At 34.8% G+C, this 16,277-nt stretch overlaps 1 protein-coding gene across 9 annotated transcripts; it reads right to left on the bottom strand.

Annotated features, from left to right (window-relative positions):
* Nucleotides 1–3,865: 3,865 nt before the first annotated feature.
* LOC148195758 (uncharacterized) lies at nucleotides 3,866–8,357 on the bottom strand. Of its 9 annotated transcripts, none has more exons than XM_088093811.1 (8): nucleotides 8,095–8,354; nucleotides 6,943–7,628; nucleotides 6,684–6,744; nucleotides 6,373–6,423; nucleotides 5,521–5,640; nucleotides 5,357–5,441; nucleotides 5,103–5,160; nucleotides 3,866–4,145 (listed from the first exon to the last, which is right to left on the bottom strand). In XM_088093811.1, the coding sequence occupies exons 3-6, from the start codon at nucleotides 6,684–6,686 to the stop codon at nucleotides 5,370–5,372; spliced, it is 246 nt and encodes an 81-aa protein (XP_087949937.1). In that variant the 5' UTR covers nucleotides 6,687–6,744; nucleotides 6,943–7,628; nucleotides 8,095–8,354; the 3' UTR covers nucleotides 3,866–4,145; nucleotides 5,103–5,160; nucleotides 5,357–5,369. The 9 variants fall into 9 exon arrangements, with proteins under 9 accessions (XP_087949937.1, XP_087949936.1, XP_087949932.1 ...); XM_088093810.1 differs by having other exon boundaries at nucleotides 6,358–6,423; nucleotides 8,095–8,352; XM_088093806.1 differs by lacking the exon at nucleotides 6,684–6,744 and having other exon boundaries at nucleotides 8,095–8,357.
* Nucleotides 8,358–16,277: the final 7,920 nt, after the last annotated feature.

The following is a 16,277-nucleotide window of genomic DNA, read 5'->3' on the forward strand; positions in this document are numbered from 1 at the left end:
CTAAGAGTTTGATCAACACATCAACTTTGGAATGTGGCAAGTTCGTAGGATGGTTGCGTTAACTCAGCAAAATTTGAAAGTAATATTTTCTAGAAAATAAAAGAAATCTTTCATACACCATCTGAATGGAATGAAAATATTATACGACTCTTTCCATGATTCAATTATGTATAATTGATAATAAGTTACAAAAGGTTTTGTTTGATAAAACCACATCATCGTTGTGATCAAAAGTAAACTCCTTATAAATGAAGATGGTAGCCGATCATATCGATATATTGCAATAATTATACATTCTTCGCATGGATGTAAGAGCTTACATAAGAAAATATATATCTTATTTTACTTCACTAGTTATGAAGTCAAAAATATGGAATAAAAATTTTCTAGTGAGTGGTAATCAATTATATTGCTATTTTTTTTATCCCATCATTCTGGCACTCTCGATAAATTATAATATATTGTTGTGACCATATAAACAAGGATGAAGTGAAATATTTTCTTTTGAATCATTAGAAGACAGAGCATGATAACAGTGGATGTGATGTTACCAATAAGTTGATCAAAGCTATGAAAGATTTTTATGATGAAGTATTCAAATATTTGAAGAACCATTTTATATGTTTGGATGAATTTATGTTAAAGCTTTTTTTAATGATTTAGATTGTAATAGCTTTAGTCATTTGGATAAGCTTTAGTCATTTGGATAAAAAAAGTCTTGTATTTGCCCTGAATGTATGTTCATTTGGAATAATCGATTTTCACTTGGGATAATCCATTATCCTAAGAAACATCAGAAAACACCTTGATTCACAGATAATCAATTATCTTTTGGGAGATAATTGTTATTCCCGAAAGTAGGAATTACCAAGGTTGACAAATAATTATCATAGAGAAAATCCTTTTACAATGGTTTGGGATAATTGATTATCATTGGCAATTGGGAAGTGTCTTTTAAGCTTTTGACCTAGTTTGAACCTTGTGTTATAAATATAGTGTTTTAGAATTCTCTTAGTGTTACTTAAACTATTACAAAGCAAGAGTGTAGTCTGGAAAAACTCTGAGTGTTTAAGAAAGATTTTGGTTTCGGTGCTTGAAGAAGGAAAAGCTCTTACTTAGTGTGTCTAAGTTATTGGTGCTTATCTACCAAGCAAAATCAAGTTGTTTATTCTTTTGTGTGCCAAAAGAAGGTGTTGGTCATCTATTATCTATTAAGAGAGGTGTTTTCTAATCTCATATTTAATTCTCTATTGTAAATTGTTATTCATTTTAGTTAAAAGGTTAATCCATTTTTTAGAGAGATTAACAACTACGCGTAGAATCTTTTGATTTGAAGTAGTATAAAAATTACGTGGGTAATTTTTCACTTTCCTTATCTACTTTATTTATTTGCTTTTAATCAACGTAAGTTTTCACATTTATCAAAGAAATTTTTAAAAGCAAAAATTTGTTAAAAGGAAAGTGATTTTTAACTCGAACCAATTCACCTCCCTCTTGGTTTTTGTCAGCTACGCTAAATAGTCCACTGCATGTTTTCTACAATTTGTTAGCATAAAGATGAATCTTAGAAGTTTTGATGAGGTCTCAAAGTCAAGTCTCAAGTGCTCTTGTTGCAAGAAGATCTTCATGAAAATTTGTTTTTTTATTAAAGCTTTTGTAATTTAGTATAGTTATTATGTATAGGATGTGGTTTATCTTTGATTCCGTGTATTGTTTGCCTTAGGTTACGTTAAAATTCGTTTTGCATTAGAAAACCTCATTTTCACTCAGCATCGTCGATTATCAATTAATGATAATCAATTATCAATAATCGATTATGATTTTCCATAATCGATTATCACGAGCATTAATGAGAATTTTCAAGCAAGCTTTTGACTGTTGTGCATTCATTAAATGCATAATCAATTACCTCATTTAGATAATCAATCACGCGTTAAATAGTTGACAACGAGCTTTTGGAGGTATCTATAAGTGAGATCTCTAGAAATTGGATTGAGACTCTCATTCTAATATATGAAATATGTGAATTTCGAAAAGTTTATCTGTTTTGTTGTGTGTTGTGATAAATTTGTTCTAGGGTTTATGTAACCCTTATGCTTTGGCTTTGAGAACTTGGTGTTGGCATAGAGTGAGAACTTTCACTGAAGTTGTGATTGAGTATTGTTGTTGTTGCTAAGTTAAAGCCTATCATCCTTTGTGAAGATTCAAAGTTGGTGTTCATCCTTCGTGAAGCATTCGGAGGAGGTGTTCATCCCTTGTGGATTTCAAGGAAAATGAGTTTTATCTCTTGTGATAACAAGAGAGGTGTTCTAACTTTAAACTTTGTTATTTTTTGTGTGATTGTAATAGTTTGTTGGTTTGTGATAGTGAAGCGTTAATTCTCTTTTAAGATTAATAACTAGATGTGGAATCTATGTGATCTGAACGAGTATAAAAATCATCTGTGCAATTTTCTCTCTTCCTTACTCTCTTATTTGTTTTAATTTGTCATTAAGGAATTTAAATAATACGAGAAAATTATTAAAGGCACGATTTGCGATAAGAAACCAATTCATCCACATTTTGGTTTGTTGTTCACACTTACCATTCTGCTACATCGCTCTGACAATTGGTATCAGAGTTTGCTTTGATAGTAATTCAAAATGACAGGGCAACATCAAACCTTTGTTAAGGGTGCATCTATCAACAGACCTCCACTATTTATTGAAGAAAACTATGCTTTTTGGAAAGTTAGAATCAATTTTTTATGGAATCAATTTTTTCAAGGACCCAAACTATGTGAGCAATGGAATGCTGATGATAAAAGAAGATCCAAATAGGATGTAAGGGCTCGTAACATAATATCATCTGCTTTAACTATTGATGAGTTTTACATGAAGCAGGGAGAAACCATTGTGGATGTTCAGAAGCGCTTCACGCATATTGTGAATCATCTCATTGGGTTAGGTAAGTCCTTTGATAATGATGAGTTAAATATAAAAATTCTTAAATCTTTGGACATGACTTGGTAACCAAAGGTGATCATTATTAGTGAGTCACAAAATCTCAATGTTATGTCAATGACTGCATTGTTTGGTAAATTCAGAGAGCATGAATTGGATCTCGGGAGATTGAACGAGGATGAGGAGAAAGGAAAGAAAAAGACTCTAGCGTTTATGATATTTATAAAAGTAAAAATCTTAATGTAAGAATAGTTAGGCCTTATTTCTTAACACCAAGAAGGGGAAGGGGGGTGAATTGGTTCTTATTGAAAATACGTTCTTTTATTAACTTTTGAAAAATCTTTAGCACTTTCTTGAACACACAAGACAATAAAGAAAATAATGCACTAAAAGAGTCAAAGGATAGAAAATCAAACACAAGGATTTTTATACTGGTTTGACCTCAATGCCTACATCCAGTCCCTTTCAATCAACCCGAGATTGAAAGACCTTCCACTATAAAGATTGAGTTATACAACAAGACTTACAGAGACCCTCTCTCAATTTAATCTTCTCTCCAACTCCAAATCTAATATAGGAACATAATCAATACAGAAAGAACAACCCTCTTTCTGCAGAACCCCTTTGAGACTCCTCTCAAAGATACTAGAACCACACGTTCTCTTCCTGGCAACCACTACAAGAAAAAGTTGAATTACATACAACCAAAATCCGTATATAAGACCCAAAATCCGTATATAATACTTGGTTACATACAACTTATATACGGACAAAAATCCGTATATAAAATCATTGTAGCTAAATTATATACGGATATATCCGTATATAAATTATATACGGATAAATCCGTATATAATATCTGTATATAATATATAAAAAAAATATTTTTTTTACATACAGATAAATCCGTATGTAACATACAATAGAGAAAAAAAAAATTTATTCATAACATGGATGACATGTTAGCATCATCATTTATTCATTACATGGATATCTCAAACCACTTTCATCTTCAGGAGTGAAGAATTACACTCAAAATTTATGAACAGAAAAGAATGAGAACATTACATTTTTGTAACTAATTTATCTATACAAATATTCACAAACAGAATTGGAGTACTTGGCAACGGATCAAGCTGATACTCAGACTTCGTCAAAGTCACTGTTTTGGAATGTATTTCCTTCCACCTCATTGTCAAGTTTCTGCAACACAGTGAATTTTGTCATTGAAGACAATAATCCAAGTTAATGTATAAGTATGTCAAACCTATGCAAAAGAAACAAAAGCAACAAATCATATACCATAAAAAACCAATTCTTCCATTATTTTTTTCATCAGTCAAAGAGAATGGCTGGTGCAAATTAGGTTCTTTACTGACAAGTAACAATTAAGTTGCTTAGGAATTAAAGGAAACGTAGCTAGAATTATGCATTACACAAATGTGACGGGAATAAGTTCTATCACTTGAAATAATGACAGCAGACAAGACCTTACTAGTATTGCTTGACTCAGCTTTTTTCCTAGTTTTTCTTCTACTTAAAAAAATGGTGAAAAACTCTTCCGGATTAGGGAGCTGATGATAAAAGAAAGGCAGGGATAAAGTGGGTTTTAGACAAGAAAAGGAAAACTGACTGAAGTAGTTTTTAGAAATAAGTTGCACATTCTAGCCTCCTTTTTTCTCTCATTTAAAAATAATTGAAGCAATGTTGTATGGAGAAACAAAGCTGCAAAACGACTTTTACTTTGTTTTTAGAACTCTAGTATTTTGAAAAAAAAGTGAACCAAACAGAGAGGAAAACATTATCCTTTATTTTTCCATTTTGACCACAGAAAATAAATTTGATCACAGGACAACAACAACTCAATTTCCTTTCAAACGTGAAAAGAAAGAGATGATGAGCTGAACTTATATTAACTCCTTAGCTTGTTCTTTTATCAGGAAAAACAAATTCTAATGTAGTATTCATTCCATCATAGAAACAGTAATATAAGCAGTGGCAGCAACAAGCATGTTTAGATACTATGGAAGGATTGAGGAACAAAAATACTAGAGGAAAAAGACAGTTGTGTTATTTGATTACAAGGAGTGCTATACAGATATATAATAGAGCTTATCGAAAAAATATATATAAATATATACTGGAGATTCATATACGTACTTTGGTAGGTATATCAGCTGGAAACAAATTTATAGTTGTTGCATTGAATTCAAATTCACTGCAGACGACAGAAATTTCACATCAGAAACATGCACAGAGCAAGAAGACCATTTTTGAAGGTAATCAACAAAAGTTACAGTAAAAAACAAGATAATGAATTTAATATACCCCCATAATCAACAAAGTTCGAACAATAAAAGAGGAAAAAAGTTGCAAATAGTCATCATAAGGTGTGTGGATGAGAATCTCTATACCATTTGGAGAGTACTAGACATATGGGATGAAGAACTCCTCTGGGTGACTCTCTTGTTCATATGTGAAGTGCAGTTGAGTAAACATCTGCCAAACAAGATACAGTCTTACAGAAGCAAAGCAAGTGATCATGAGAAACCACAAATGATAGATATTTTCATTTTACCTTCATCCCATCAACACGCCAAGATCGACAGTTTACAATTACCACTTGGAGTACTTCATTGACTGACCATCCACCATCCATTCTTTGGGCATCCATGCGATTGTTAAAAAATTCTAACACCTGCAAATATAAAATAGACCACATTACTTGAACACTCTTGAGACATGACGTATTATACAAAGACAATATTCACAAATGTAACTAAAGACTATGAAATGTGCTCCTTTAAAGTTGCAAGATTTTAAAGGGAAAATGCATAATGTTATAGACTAAGAAGGAAATGCATGTTATAGACTAAAGACAAATACAAAAAGGAGCACACCTTTTTTCGCATTGGGAAATGCATTTGAACATTTACTACTAATATATAAGAAAACGATTTGTAATATTATAGTATGATAATTATGTAGGTCTACATAGACAATCAACTATACGGACTTTCTTCACCATAATCAAAATCAAAACAACTTTGACTAAGTCCAAAGCTTTTGTCATAACTAAAATATTTTCTAATATTGCATCTTCACATTATTTATATTTTTAGAGCTAACAAATAATGTAATAACATTTGATCAATAATTAATCAATTATTTAATCACATTAATTTCTAATTTAGTATTCAAACATTAAAATTAATTTCTTTGGCAAATAGTATAATATGTATAACTTACTGGGTTCAAAATCAAACCAGTAACATAAATCAAATTAATAAATTAATTACAATATAAATGTGTAGATAATATTAATTGCAAAGCTGAGAAAAGCTGATATATAAAAAAGTATTAAGTGGAGGGTAAAATATTGGTACATATAAAATGTTGGAATGTAAAATATTACCAAAAAGAAATTTACTTGACTATTTGATGCATTCAAATTCTCCACCAGCTCTGCAATCTCAAACCGCTTCATCATTGTAGCATGAAGCACCCGCATCAATAGACAAATTACAAATACTATATAGTTAGAACAGTTAACAGAAAAATGATAAAGCCTTTTTTCTTTTTAATTGATTCTTATTCTTATAGAAATGATTGAACTGAAACACAATAACTAAATTTCTTTATAAACACACTAAGTAATCTAAATAGCTTAAATGGTTAAATAGTAGAAACCAAGCCGCCTCTAAAATAAATAGAAGAAATCAAGGATATCTTTACTTATACCATTCATCACAAATCTAAGCATAGAATAGATATATTATCTTCCACCTGGATACCGACATGACTGCAGAGATAAAAATCAAATCATGTTGGATGATAGAACAAACTATAATGTTTAAAAAACTAGCCCCTGCATCATAATTAACATACATTAAAAATACATACCTATAAAATATACTTCATTGTCAAAATTCCATCATTCCAAAAGAAAGAAAAAACAACATTCAGAATTAGAAAAGAGGATGTCTAATCCTAGTATTACCGCTATAATTATCCTCTTAAAGAAGCAAAAACTGTAACAATTCGTTTTGCTATCACATTCAAACATGCAACACCGCTATAATTATCCTCTTCATCCACAAATGGCTCCTCTAATGCCTTTCATTATTTGTGATCAAACCCTGTATTAACATGACAAAAAGAAACCTCCATTACAAAGAAAAATGAAAAAGATTGATCAACGGCGAGAAGCCCAATTTGTTAAAGAAAACTGTTGCTATGTCAGCAGTTGGTGAGCGAGCAGCGATTGCAACGTCGATGCCTTTCTCTTTGAGCCCTAACAGTATGCCTTTGGCGTGAGGATACAGAGAGCGCATTTTAATATGAAGAGTAGAAAGTTATCAAGAATGAACAATATCAATATTATCTCTCTTAGACATTTAAACAAACACTTTATGAGCAGAATTAACATATAATACTCAGAATTAAGACAAAACATGCCAATACAAATTCAACCTTACATGAATCAGAGAAAAACATCAAAACAGAGATGCGAAACAGTGTCAACACAATAATGAATCAAATGAAAACACGACACAAAGGAGAGAGATACTTAGCTTTTGAATTGCGTGGAAGAATCAGAGCTCTGAATACCACCTGATGGAAGAGGCTCCAAGGAAGAGAGGACTGAATGCGCAACGCGAGCTGAGTTAAAGGATCTTGAAGCTTCTTCGAGAATGAAACGCAGCGAAATAACGAGGAATTAGAGATCAAGAAAGATTCTACCAAGACCTAATGGCGATAACCTTTGCGCCAACCCTAGGCAAAAATAGAAGAGAGAATTTGAAGGAGAACGAACCGAATCAGAGATAGGACTCACAGAAACCCTAAATAGAGTAGGAACCCTAATCTGGACTAAAGGAACCCAAGAAAGGGAGGAAACTTAAAATGAACCGATTAATCGGTTCAAAACGAGATTGAACGGTGGAAAAGAATTTTCAATCGGAGGAAAAGCTTTTAAACAGAGTAAAAGAGGATTTAATCGGTGAAACTTCAAGAAAATGGTGAAAGGATGACGAAACCCTAGAAGGAGATGAAGATAATCGGTGGAAGAGGAATTTTGTTCTTAAATAGGCTGAGGAAGGAAAGAAATATGAAATAAGATAATGAATCTGTGAAGAGAAAGAAAACTTACCGTTGATGGTGAGCTCTCGAGAAGAAAATGAACGTGGCTGATGATGCGGTCTGAATGAAGACGTGGCAAAGGAAGAACGCGTGGCTACAAGGATGGAAGGAAGAAGAAAGAAGTAAGGGTGTGAGATGAGGAAACAAAACCATCTGAGGGTTTCTTCTACTGAGAAAAAGGGAGAAGAAAGGATTTGTGGGTTTTTTTTTATCCGAAATGAAGGAAGAAAGGAAGGGTCAGTGAGTGAGTGAGTGAGGGACTCATTTTGGAGAGTTGTAGTTAGGTTTTTTTTTTCAAAGTTAGAAGAAGATCAGAGCTTTTTCTAAAGTTTTTTTAATTATTAATTAATTAAAAATCTGTATATAATATCTGTATGTAATATGTTTAATACATACGGATTAAAATCCGTATGTAATAATCCGTATATAAAACACAATTTTCTTGTAGTGAACACGCAACAGGGAAACCACAATCTATGGATTGTAAACACAATACTTATCTGCAAAGAATACACCTTAGAGTGCGAATGATTGATCAACCAATGAAAGTACAAATCAATCCTTCAAGAATCCTTCAAATCTGCAAAACTTTCGTTTCTTAATTCTTGGAGAAACAACACACCAACAAAATCTTATCTTGACTCTCTTAAGTCAGATATTAAAGATCAAAAGCTCAAAAGTTATCAATGTAGAGCGTTATGCGTCAATATATAGATTTCCTCATGTCTTACACTTTTTAATCGATTACAAAATTAATGTAATTGGTTAAGCATTTAACAGTGTTGTACCAGAATTACATCAAAACAGATTTAACTGATTACGCAATTAATGTAATCGATTACACACTTATTGTAAGTCAAAACAATTTAAAATATGATAGTTATGATAGTTAAGACTTAACATGAAAACGATTTTCAATGTGTACCAGATTTAACCAATTAAGGAAACTGTGTAATCAATTAAGTATTACACTTAAGCAATTTTGAAAATTTTTTCTTCTGAAAACTCATCACTGCACTCAGAAAACAGGTGTTAGCAAAGGCACGAGTTTTAATCGATTATACATATAATGTAATCGATTAAAACTTGTAACTTGCTACAATTAAGCATTAACGTATATCTGATGAACTTAATTAATTACATAAACACTGTAATCGATTACTTCATACATATATGCTTTGTTCAAGTAGTTTTGACACTTAAAAACATGAATATGAATACTACAGATTTAAACACATGTATAACCACAATAAGTATGCAAACCAAACAATTCAAGCACAAAGAAACATATAAATGCAACTATGATTATTAAAACATTTTAGTTGTTGTGCAAGAAATATATAGAAACATTTAGTTGTTGTCATCATCAAAAACACACAAGGGATTGGGTTTAGCTTTCACATTGCTCCGCCTATCAACAATCTCCCCCTTTTTTGATGATGCACAACCAGAAACTATCTTTCCAGTTATTTCCAGTTTTATTTCCAATTTGTCCCCCTTTGAGCATTAGCAAAAAAGATATGAAACAACAGGAACATAAGTGCATACAGAGATACATCAATATGTATTTTTACAGATCAATTGTAGAAATTTATGCTCCCCCTATCATTATGCAGTAGCTCTTTTCAACCATTTCAAATACAAAACTTAGTTTAGTATGAGAGCTAACAGAAACATTTAACATTATATAGTTCAATGAAAGTATCAGATTATGAATTGTAGAAATTATTTCAAGCATGTAACATATTTATTGAAATGTATAAGAATAAAAGTAATACTTGATGCCAATGAATTTTTGTGTGCATGAAATAATGAGTATTAGAATGCATGAAATCATATAACTTCATAATAAATGTTTCAGAATTGATGATTCAGCAGAAAAGAAAATCAAACCACATTCTTATGTGATAAATGATTTCACTATTTTTGCAATCGATTAATTCTTGTAAAGTATTTGATAATCCATTTAAGACCAATGGTATGTTCATGTAAACTTGTCATGTTCAGTAATAGACCTGTAAATCACAACTTTCTCAACTATGTTGAGTGTTAGTTCAGTGATACAACACAATTGTGAAGCAATAAGAATCATCAAATGAGTATGAGTATGCAATAATGTGCATGACAGTTAAAATAGTAGTTTGCACTCATACAACAGATATATCCAATCAGATTCATTCAAACAATTGATCAAGAACATGATATAATCCAGAATATATCTATTTCATTCATTATACCAAAATAACAAAGTTTAAACATAAATGGCTTTATAGCCAATTTTTACATTCATTTCAAAATAAAATAAACAAAACATCAAAACAAACTCTAAAACATAGACTCTAATTCCTAATCTGAGTCAACTATCTTTATGAAGTCTTCATCTATTTTGTCTTTTTCATTGATAGAGTCATCTTCAAATGTTCCCCCAAAGGCATTGATTTTCAGTATAGTCCAACTTCCTGTGCAAACCAGACAATGATTTTTGTACCAGGGATAACTTGAGATCTTGCTTCTTAAACTCTTCAACCACAAATTTTTCAAATTCAGATTGAGGCTTGAAACAATATTTAGACTTATCAACACCTATAGGCTCAACCTCTTCCACCACAAGTAGATGTTCGTCCTTGAATGACCAACCGTTTTCATCCTTTCTCAGTCCCATATGGTGTAGGACAAGTTTTTCAATCATGTTTTTCTTTGAGCAACCCCAGTTACTTCATTTGTGACATCAACTCCATGATGTCTCAATATCCTGCTAATGAAGACAACGTATGGAAGTTGGTATACCTTCTGCCTAGTGATCTTGGTCATATGATCACTTATCACAGAAATATAGTTTGTGAGAACTTAAGCCCGCAAAGCATGCAATAGAAATACATCTTTAGTGGTGAGTTGTGCATGATTTCCACCTCTAGGTAGCAGAACCCAAGCTATAACAAATGCACAGAGATGCTCATCCCTTTTTAAACCACCAACCCTGAAGAGAGTGAAATATCTTGGTTCTTCAGGAAATCTTAGACAATCTTTGTAAATAGTCATTTTGTTAATACTAGTCATACCCAAATGAGACTGAATCCCTACAGGATGAAACCCTGCAACTGCCTTCCATACTGCTTCATCAATACAAACATCAACACCTTTCACTTGAGAAAGAATACGACTATCTTCAAGCTTTAGATTTGCGTAGAATACCTTCACCAAGTCTGGGTAGTAGTCACCATCCATTTCAATGAAGTTAGCCAGACCTTGATAAATCAGCACTCCTGAAATATAAATCCTTCACTACAGAAGAAGAGAAGACCCAAAAACTTATGTTTGATTACTTCTTTGAATCCCCAGAAGCATACGAAGTCACTTTGCTTTTTCTCATCACTAATCCATCCTGTGGGATTTGCTTGCCTTTTAACTAGTGTTGTCCGTTTACACGGCGAGAAGATGAAGAAGCCATTACAGAATCAGGGTTCACAAAGACACTTGTACACAGATAGGGTTTTATAAATGACCTTATTGATTAAATTTAGTGAAGGCCATTTTGAATTTTTGAAAATTGGAAAAACCCAGTACAACAGTTTAATCGATTTTATTAGTTTTTGAATAAATTAAACTTCAACCAGTCTCAAACTTTTGAAAATAGAGAAACACTGAGAAAGGTTTAATCAATTACATTACTAACATAATCGGTTAAAATTCGTGAATACATTGCCTTAGAAATAATAACGGGAATAATTAAGCTGATATAATTCAAATTAATTAAAATAAGAATTACTTATCAAATTAAGCACAAATATCAAAATTGAGGAAATATTGGACATTTAAGCACACTTCCCTAATTAAATCTAGTACAAGAAGTTAAATGAATATGAGAAAATATTGATTAATCAGAAATCAAATTAATTAATAGTATAATTGGAAATAAAAGTTAATTGGATTTAAAAAGGTAAATAATAAAGTCTTATTGATTAATGGTTTAAAAAGGAAAATAATTAAGTCTTAATGATTAATGGTAATAAAAAGAAAAATAATGAAGCTTTAAGGATTAATTAATGTAATAAATGATTTATTATTTTTTGTTTGATATAGAATTATATTTATTTGTTTGTTTGGTAATCTAATGATTGAGTGGAATCCCTGAGGGGTCCATTGAGCCTACATGTTTGAATGAAATTTTTGATAGTGACAAATGAGTAAGGTTAGACATGGGATGAGAATAGTAATTGTGTTTAGAGTTAGGTTTGACTTGTGGATGAGATAAGAGAATGAGTGAGTGTTGGGGTGTACCTAAGTGTGTGGTTGATGAGCATGAGAGTTGAAGAAAAAGTCTACTCGTTGTACCTAGTAAATCCTGATTTTTGTCTTCGAATAGTTATGGTTGTTCGTGTATTGAACCCTCCTTGTGTTAGGGTGATGATGATTTCCTTGTTCTTGTGTGGCAGGAAGACATGTTCTTTAGCTGGACTGCAGGACTACTCGAACATATCTGTAGGGCAGGCTACAGATTGGGTTGTAAGAGTGACTACAGTCGGTGAGGTAGGGTATAGGAGTGTGACTAATTCTTTCCACTAGGGTGTTATTGATGGGGAAGTGCATACCTAGAGAGAATATACTAAATGACATTTAAGAAATGGAAGAGAAATTAAAAATGGAAGAGATTAGAGAAAAGGAAACTTAGGAAATGAAGATGCGCCACTTGAACAAGCTTCCAAGATAAGCATCAAGAGGAGGACCGCCACTTGCTTGAACAAGATAAGGTCTGCCCAAATTTGGGACTTTAGAGACAGAATTCTATCTCAAAGAGGATTGCAAAAGTGCAAATCAACTCAAATTCATTGAATCAAGGTAAGGTGTACAAAAAGGAGACCCCTAAGCCTTCTTATATAACCTTTGGAGTGAGCTAAGATGCAAGATCTAGGAGATGTGGGACTTTTGAGGGTGTAGTCCGTCCAGCAGCTGCTAGGGACTTTTGAGTCCCACATTGCTCAATTCTCTCCACTCCAAAGGGTTTATAAGGCAACTAGTTCTCCTATAGTTCAAAATATGAAAACTAGCTATGCTACTAACTCCTACACGCCTAGAATGCTCACTTTCTCTTCTCTTCTTTTTAAGATCAAGCCATGGATAGTCCCACATTGCTTGTTCTTAAAGAGAAAGAAGAGTTTATAAGCCAATATTCACAAGAACTAAGAGAAAGAAATCAAAAGGCAAATACACGCCCAAAGAGAACCTATTCTACTTTTTTTGATACAAACATGTAAAGAAGACAAGAAGTAAAATGATTCCCTTTAGTCATGCTTCTTGTCATCCTTTTATTCTCTTCATTACTTGGCCCATCCATGATCACATCAGTTATGGTATTTGAGGAGACTCATGGTAGTGATCATGATGGATGTACACATGTTGATGAGTATGGTGATGATAGAGCATCAGGAAAATGCTACTTCTAGAGGCGTGATTGACTCAAGAGAGATGGTGAGAAACCTTGGGGTTTAATTAAAACTATTTTATTTTAAAAATTAAGACAATATAATTAGAGTATTTTCTTCATTATTTTGTTACTCGAAATAATGTAATTGGATAAGTTTTTTTTAGTACTTTTTCATGCTAGAATAAATATTGTTACTACCAAGGACGGAGTAACCAACCGGGCGTGTTCAGATATGTCCGATCGGGTCTCTCAAGTCTAATATGTCCGATCGGGTTTCTCAAGTCTAATATGTCCGATCGAGCGGGACTCTAAAACTATTTACTAGAGACAGCGGTTGAATGCTCATGAATGTGTAATTAATGAGGTAACGGTCGTTGTCGAGTATTTAAGATTAGCATTGAAAGCCATTAAGAGGTAAATTAATGGGTAATATTCTCTGAAATCATATAAATAACAATCGAAGGAGAAGGTAAACTCTCTGTTTTTTACAATTACATAGACCTGTAAAGACCAATTCTGACTTGAGCGTCGGAGTGTTTCCTGCAAGTCACCCCACTTATACTGAGAACGAGCGTAAGGAAGGCGAAAGGTGAAGGACCGATCGGTAGAGGAGGAGTGTTTCCGAGCGGAGGTAGCAGGAGTTTTTCCCGGTCCCATTCAGCAGAAACATTTTGGTACCCACCGTAGGGCCGAGGATCATTGAAGACAACCTTTTACGACCGTAAGGATGGAGCAAGACCCGACAGCGTTTTTACAGGAGATGAGAAGAAGAATGGAAGCAATGCAGGCAGAGATTGAAACCCTTAGGGGCGAGCGGGATGCGGCTAGAGGGGCGCAAGCTAATCGTCCATCTTCCGCACGCGCCCAAACACTGCCTATTGTAGAGATCTCGGAAACAGAGCCAAGTGGTTTACGTGGATGACATGGTGGTAAGAAGCCGTTCAGTAGAGGACCATGTGAAAGATCTTGCAGAGGTTTTCCATCAGGTTCGCAAGTACAACATGCACCTTAATCCGGCCAAGTGCACTTTCGGAGTACCGGCGGGAAAGTTTCTAGGGTTCCCGCTAACAACTAGAGGCATAGAGGTGAACCCCGACAAGTGCAGAACAATACTGGAAATGAGAAGTCCTCAGAAGCTGAAGGAGGTTCAGAGGCTGGTGGGGAGGCTGACTTCATTATCTCGCTTTATTCCAAAGCTGGCCGAGCGGATAAAACCGATAGTGAGGATTATGAAGAAAAGTGCGGGCACTGATTGGGACGACTAGTGGGAGCAAGCCTTTGACGAAGTTAAACGCATATTGGTCAGCCCGCTGGTCATGGGACGACCTGATTCGGGGCATGCGCTACAACTGTTCCTGGCGGTCTCGGAGGACACGGTAAGCTCAGCTTTGGTGCAAGAGCAACCTGAGTTTAAACTCGTATACTTTGTTAGCCGAACATTGCAACCGGCGGAAACCAGATACAAGCGAGTCGAGAAGATCGCTTTGGCATTGGTGATGGCGGCACGGCGCCTAAGGCCGTACTTCCAGAGTCATCAGGTGATAGTCCGAACAGATCACCCGATCGCGAAAATCCTACGCAAACAATACCTGGCCGGGAGAATTGTAGGATGGTCCGTGGAGTTGTCTGAATTTGGGCTCTAGTTCGAACCAAGAGGGTCAATCCGAGGGCAACATTTGGTCGACTTCGCGGTCGAGTTACCGTGGGAAGAAGAATGCCACCAAGAGTGGATCCTTTATGTGGACGACTCTTCTGAGCGGTCCGGCGGTGGGGCAGGAATTGTGTTGGAGGGACCGTACGGCTTTGTCGTGGAACAAGCAATTGTCTTTCGGTTCAAGATAAGTAACAATCAGGCCGAGTACGAAGCAGTAATAGCCGGGCTCGAACTGGCTAAGGACTTGGGGGCGGTTTCGGTCAAATGCCGAACGGATTCCCAATTGGTCGTAGGGCAGTTGACTGAGAGCTTCCAGACCAAAGATGATCAGCTGCTTCGTTATTTTCATAAGGTAAAGGAGTTGGTGAAGCAATTCCAGACGGTGGAATTTAAGCATGTGCCGAGGGAGCAGAATGCGAGTGCGAATGTCTTATCTAAGCTCGCCAATAGTAAGGGGAAGGATCACTTGTCGTTGGTCATAAGGCAGGTTATGATGAACCCTTCGGTGGAGTGTCTGGCAGCTCACGAGATCTCCGATCGACCTAATTGGAGAAAAGCCATCAAAGAAATTATTCAGAGGCAGGAGAGTGGCTTGCACGTCCGGGCAACTGAGGCAAAAAAGGTCGCTCGGTACCTATTAATAGGGGAGGATCTGTATAAGCGAGGATTCTCCTCACCCTTATTAAAATGTGTATCTTCGGAGGAAGCCGAGTATGTGATGAGGGAGCTGCACGAGGGGGCATGTGGAATGCATACAGGGCAACGAGCCTTACGTGCCAAGGTGATAAGAGAGGGCTATTTCTGGCCGACGGTGGAAAAGAACTGCAAAGAATTTGTGCAGAAATGTTTGAAGTGTCAGGAGCATGGCAAGAATCTCAATCTACCACCGGTAGAATTGCACAGTTTGATGTCACCTTGGCCGTTCGCGCAATGGGGAATAGATATTGTTGAACCCTTTCCAGTGGGCCGAGCTCAAAAGAAATTTCTATCAGTAGCGATTGATTATTTCACTAAGTGGGTGGAAGCAGAGCCGCTCGCAACGATCACGGCCGCTCGGGTTCAAAAGTTTGTATGGACGCTCATATGCATATTTGGAATTCCCAAAGTCATAGTTACA

The sequence above is a fragment of the Vigna umbellata genome, chromosome 7 (assembly GCF_029865625.1).
Source record: "Vigna umbellata cultivar VRB3 chromosome 7, Vumbellata_1.0, whole genome shotgun sequence".
Taxonomy (NCBI): domain Eukaryota; kingdom Viridiplantae; phylum Streptophyta; class Magnoliopsida; order Fabales; family Fabaceae; genus Vigna; species Vigna umbellata.

Excerpts from the sequence above, each read along its gene's own strand:
- LOC148195758 (XM_088093805.1), bottom strand. The coding sequence starts at position 7,008 with ATGTTTGAATGTGATAGCAAAACGAATTGTTACAGTTTTTGCTTCTTT. Across the intron at positions 6,424-6,942 it reads TTAAGAGGATAATTATAGCG|CGGTTTGAGATTGCAGAGCT; the intron begins GTAATACTAGGA and ends ACAATGATGAAG. Across the intron at positions 5,442-5,520 it reads GGCGTGTTGATGGGATGAAG|ATGTTTACTCAACTGCACTT; the intron begins GTAAAATGAAAA and ends CTTGTTTGGCAG.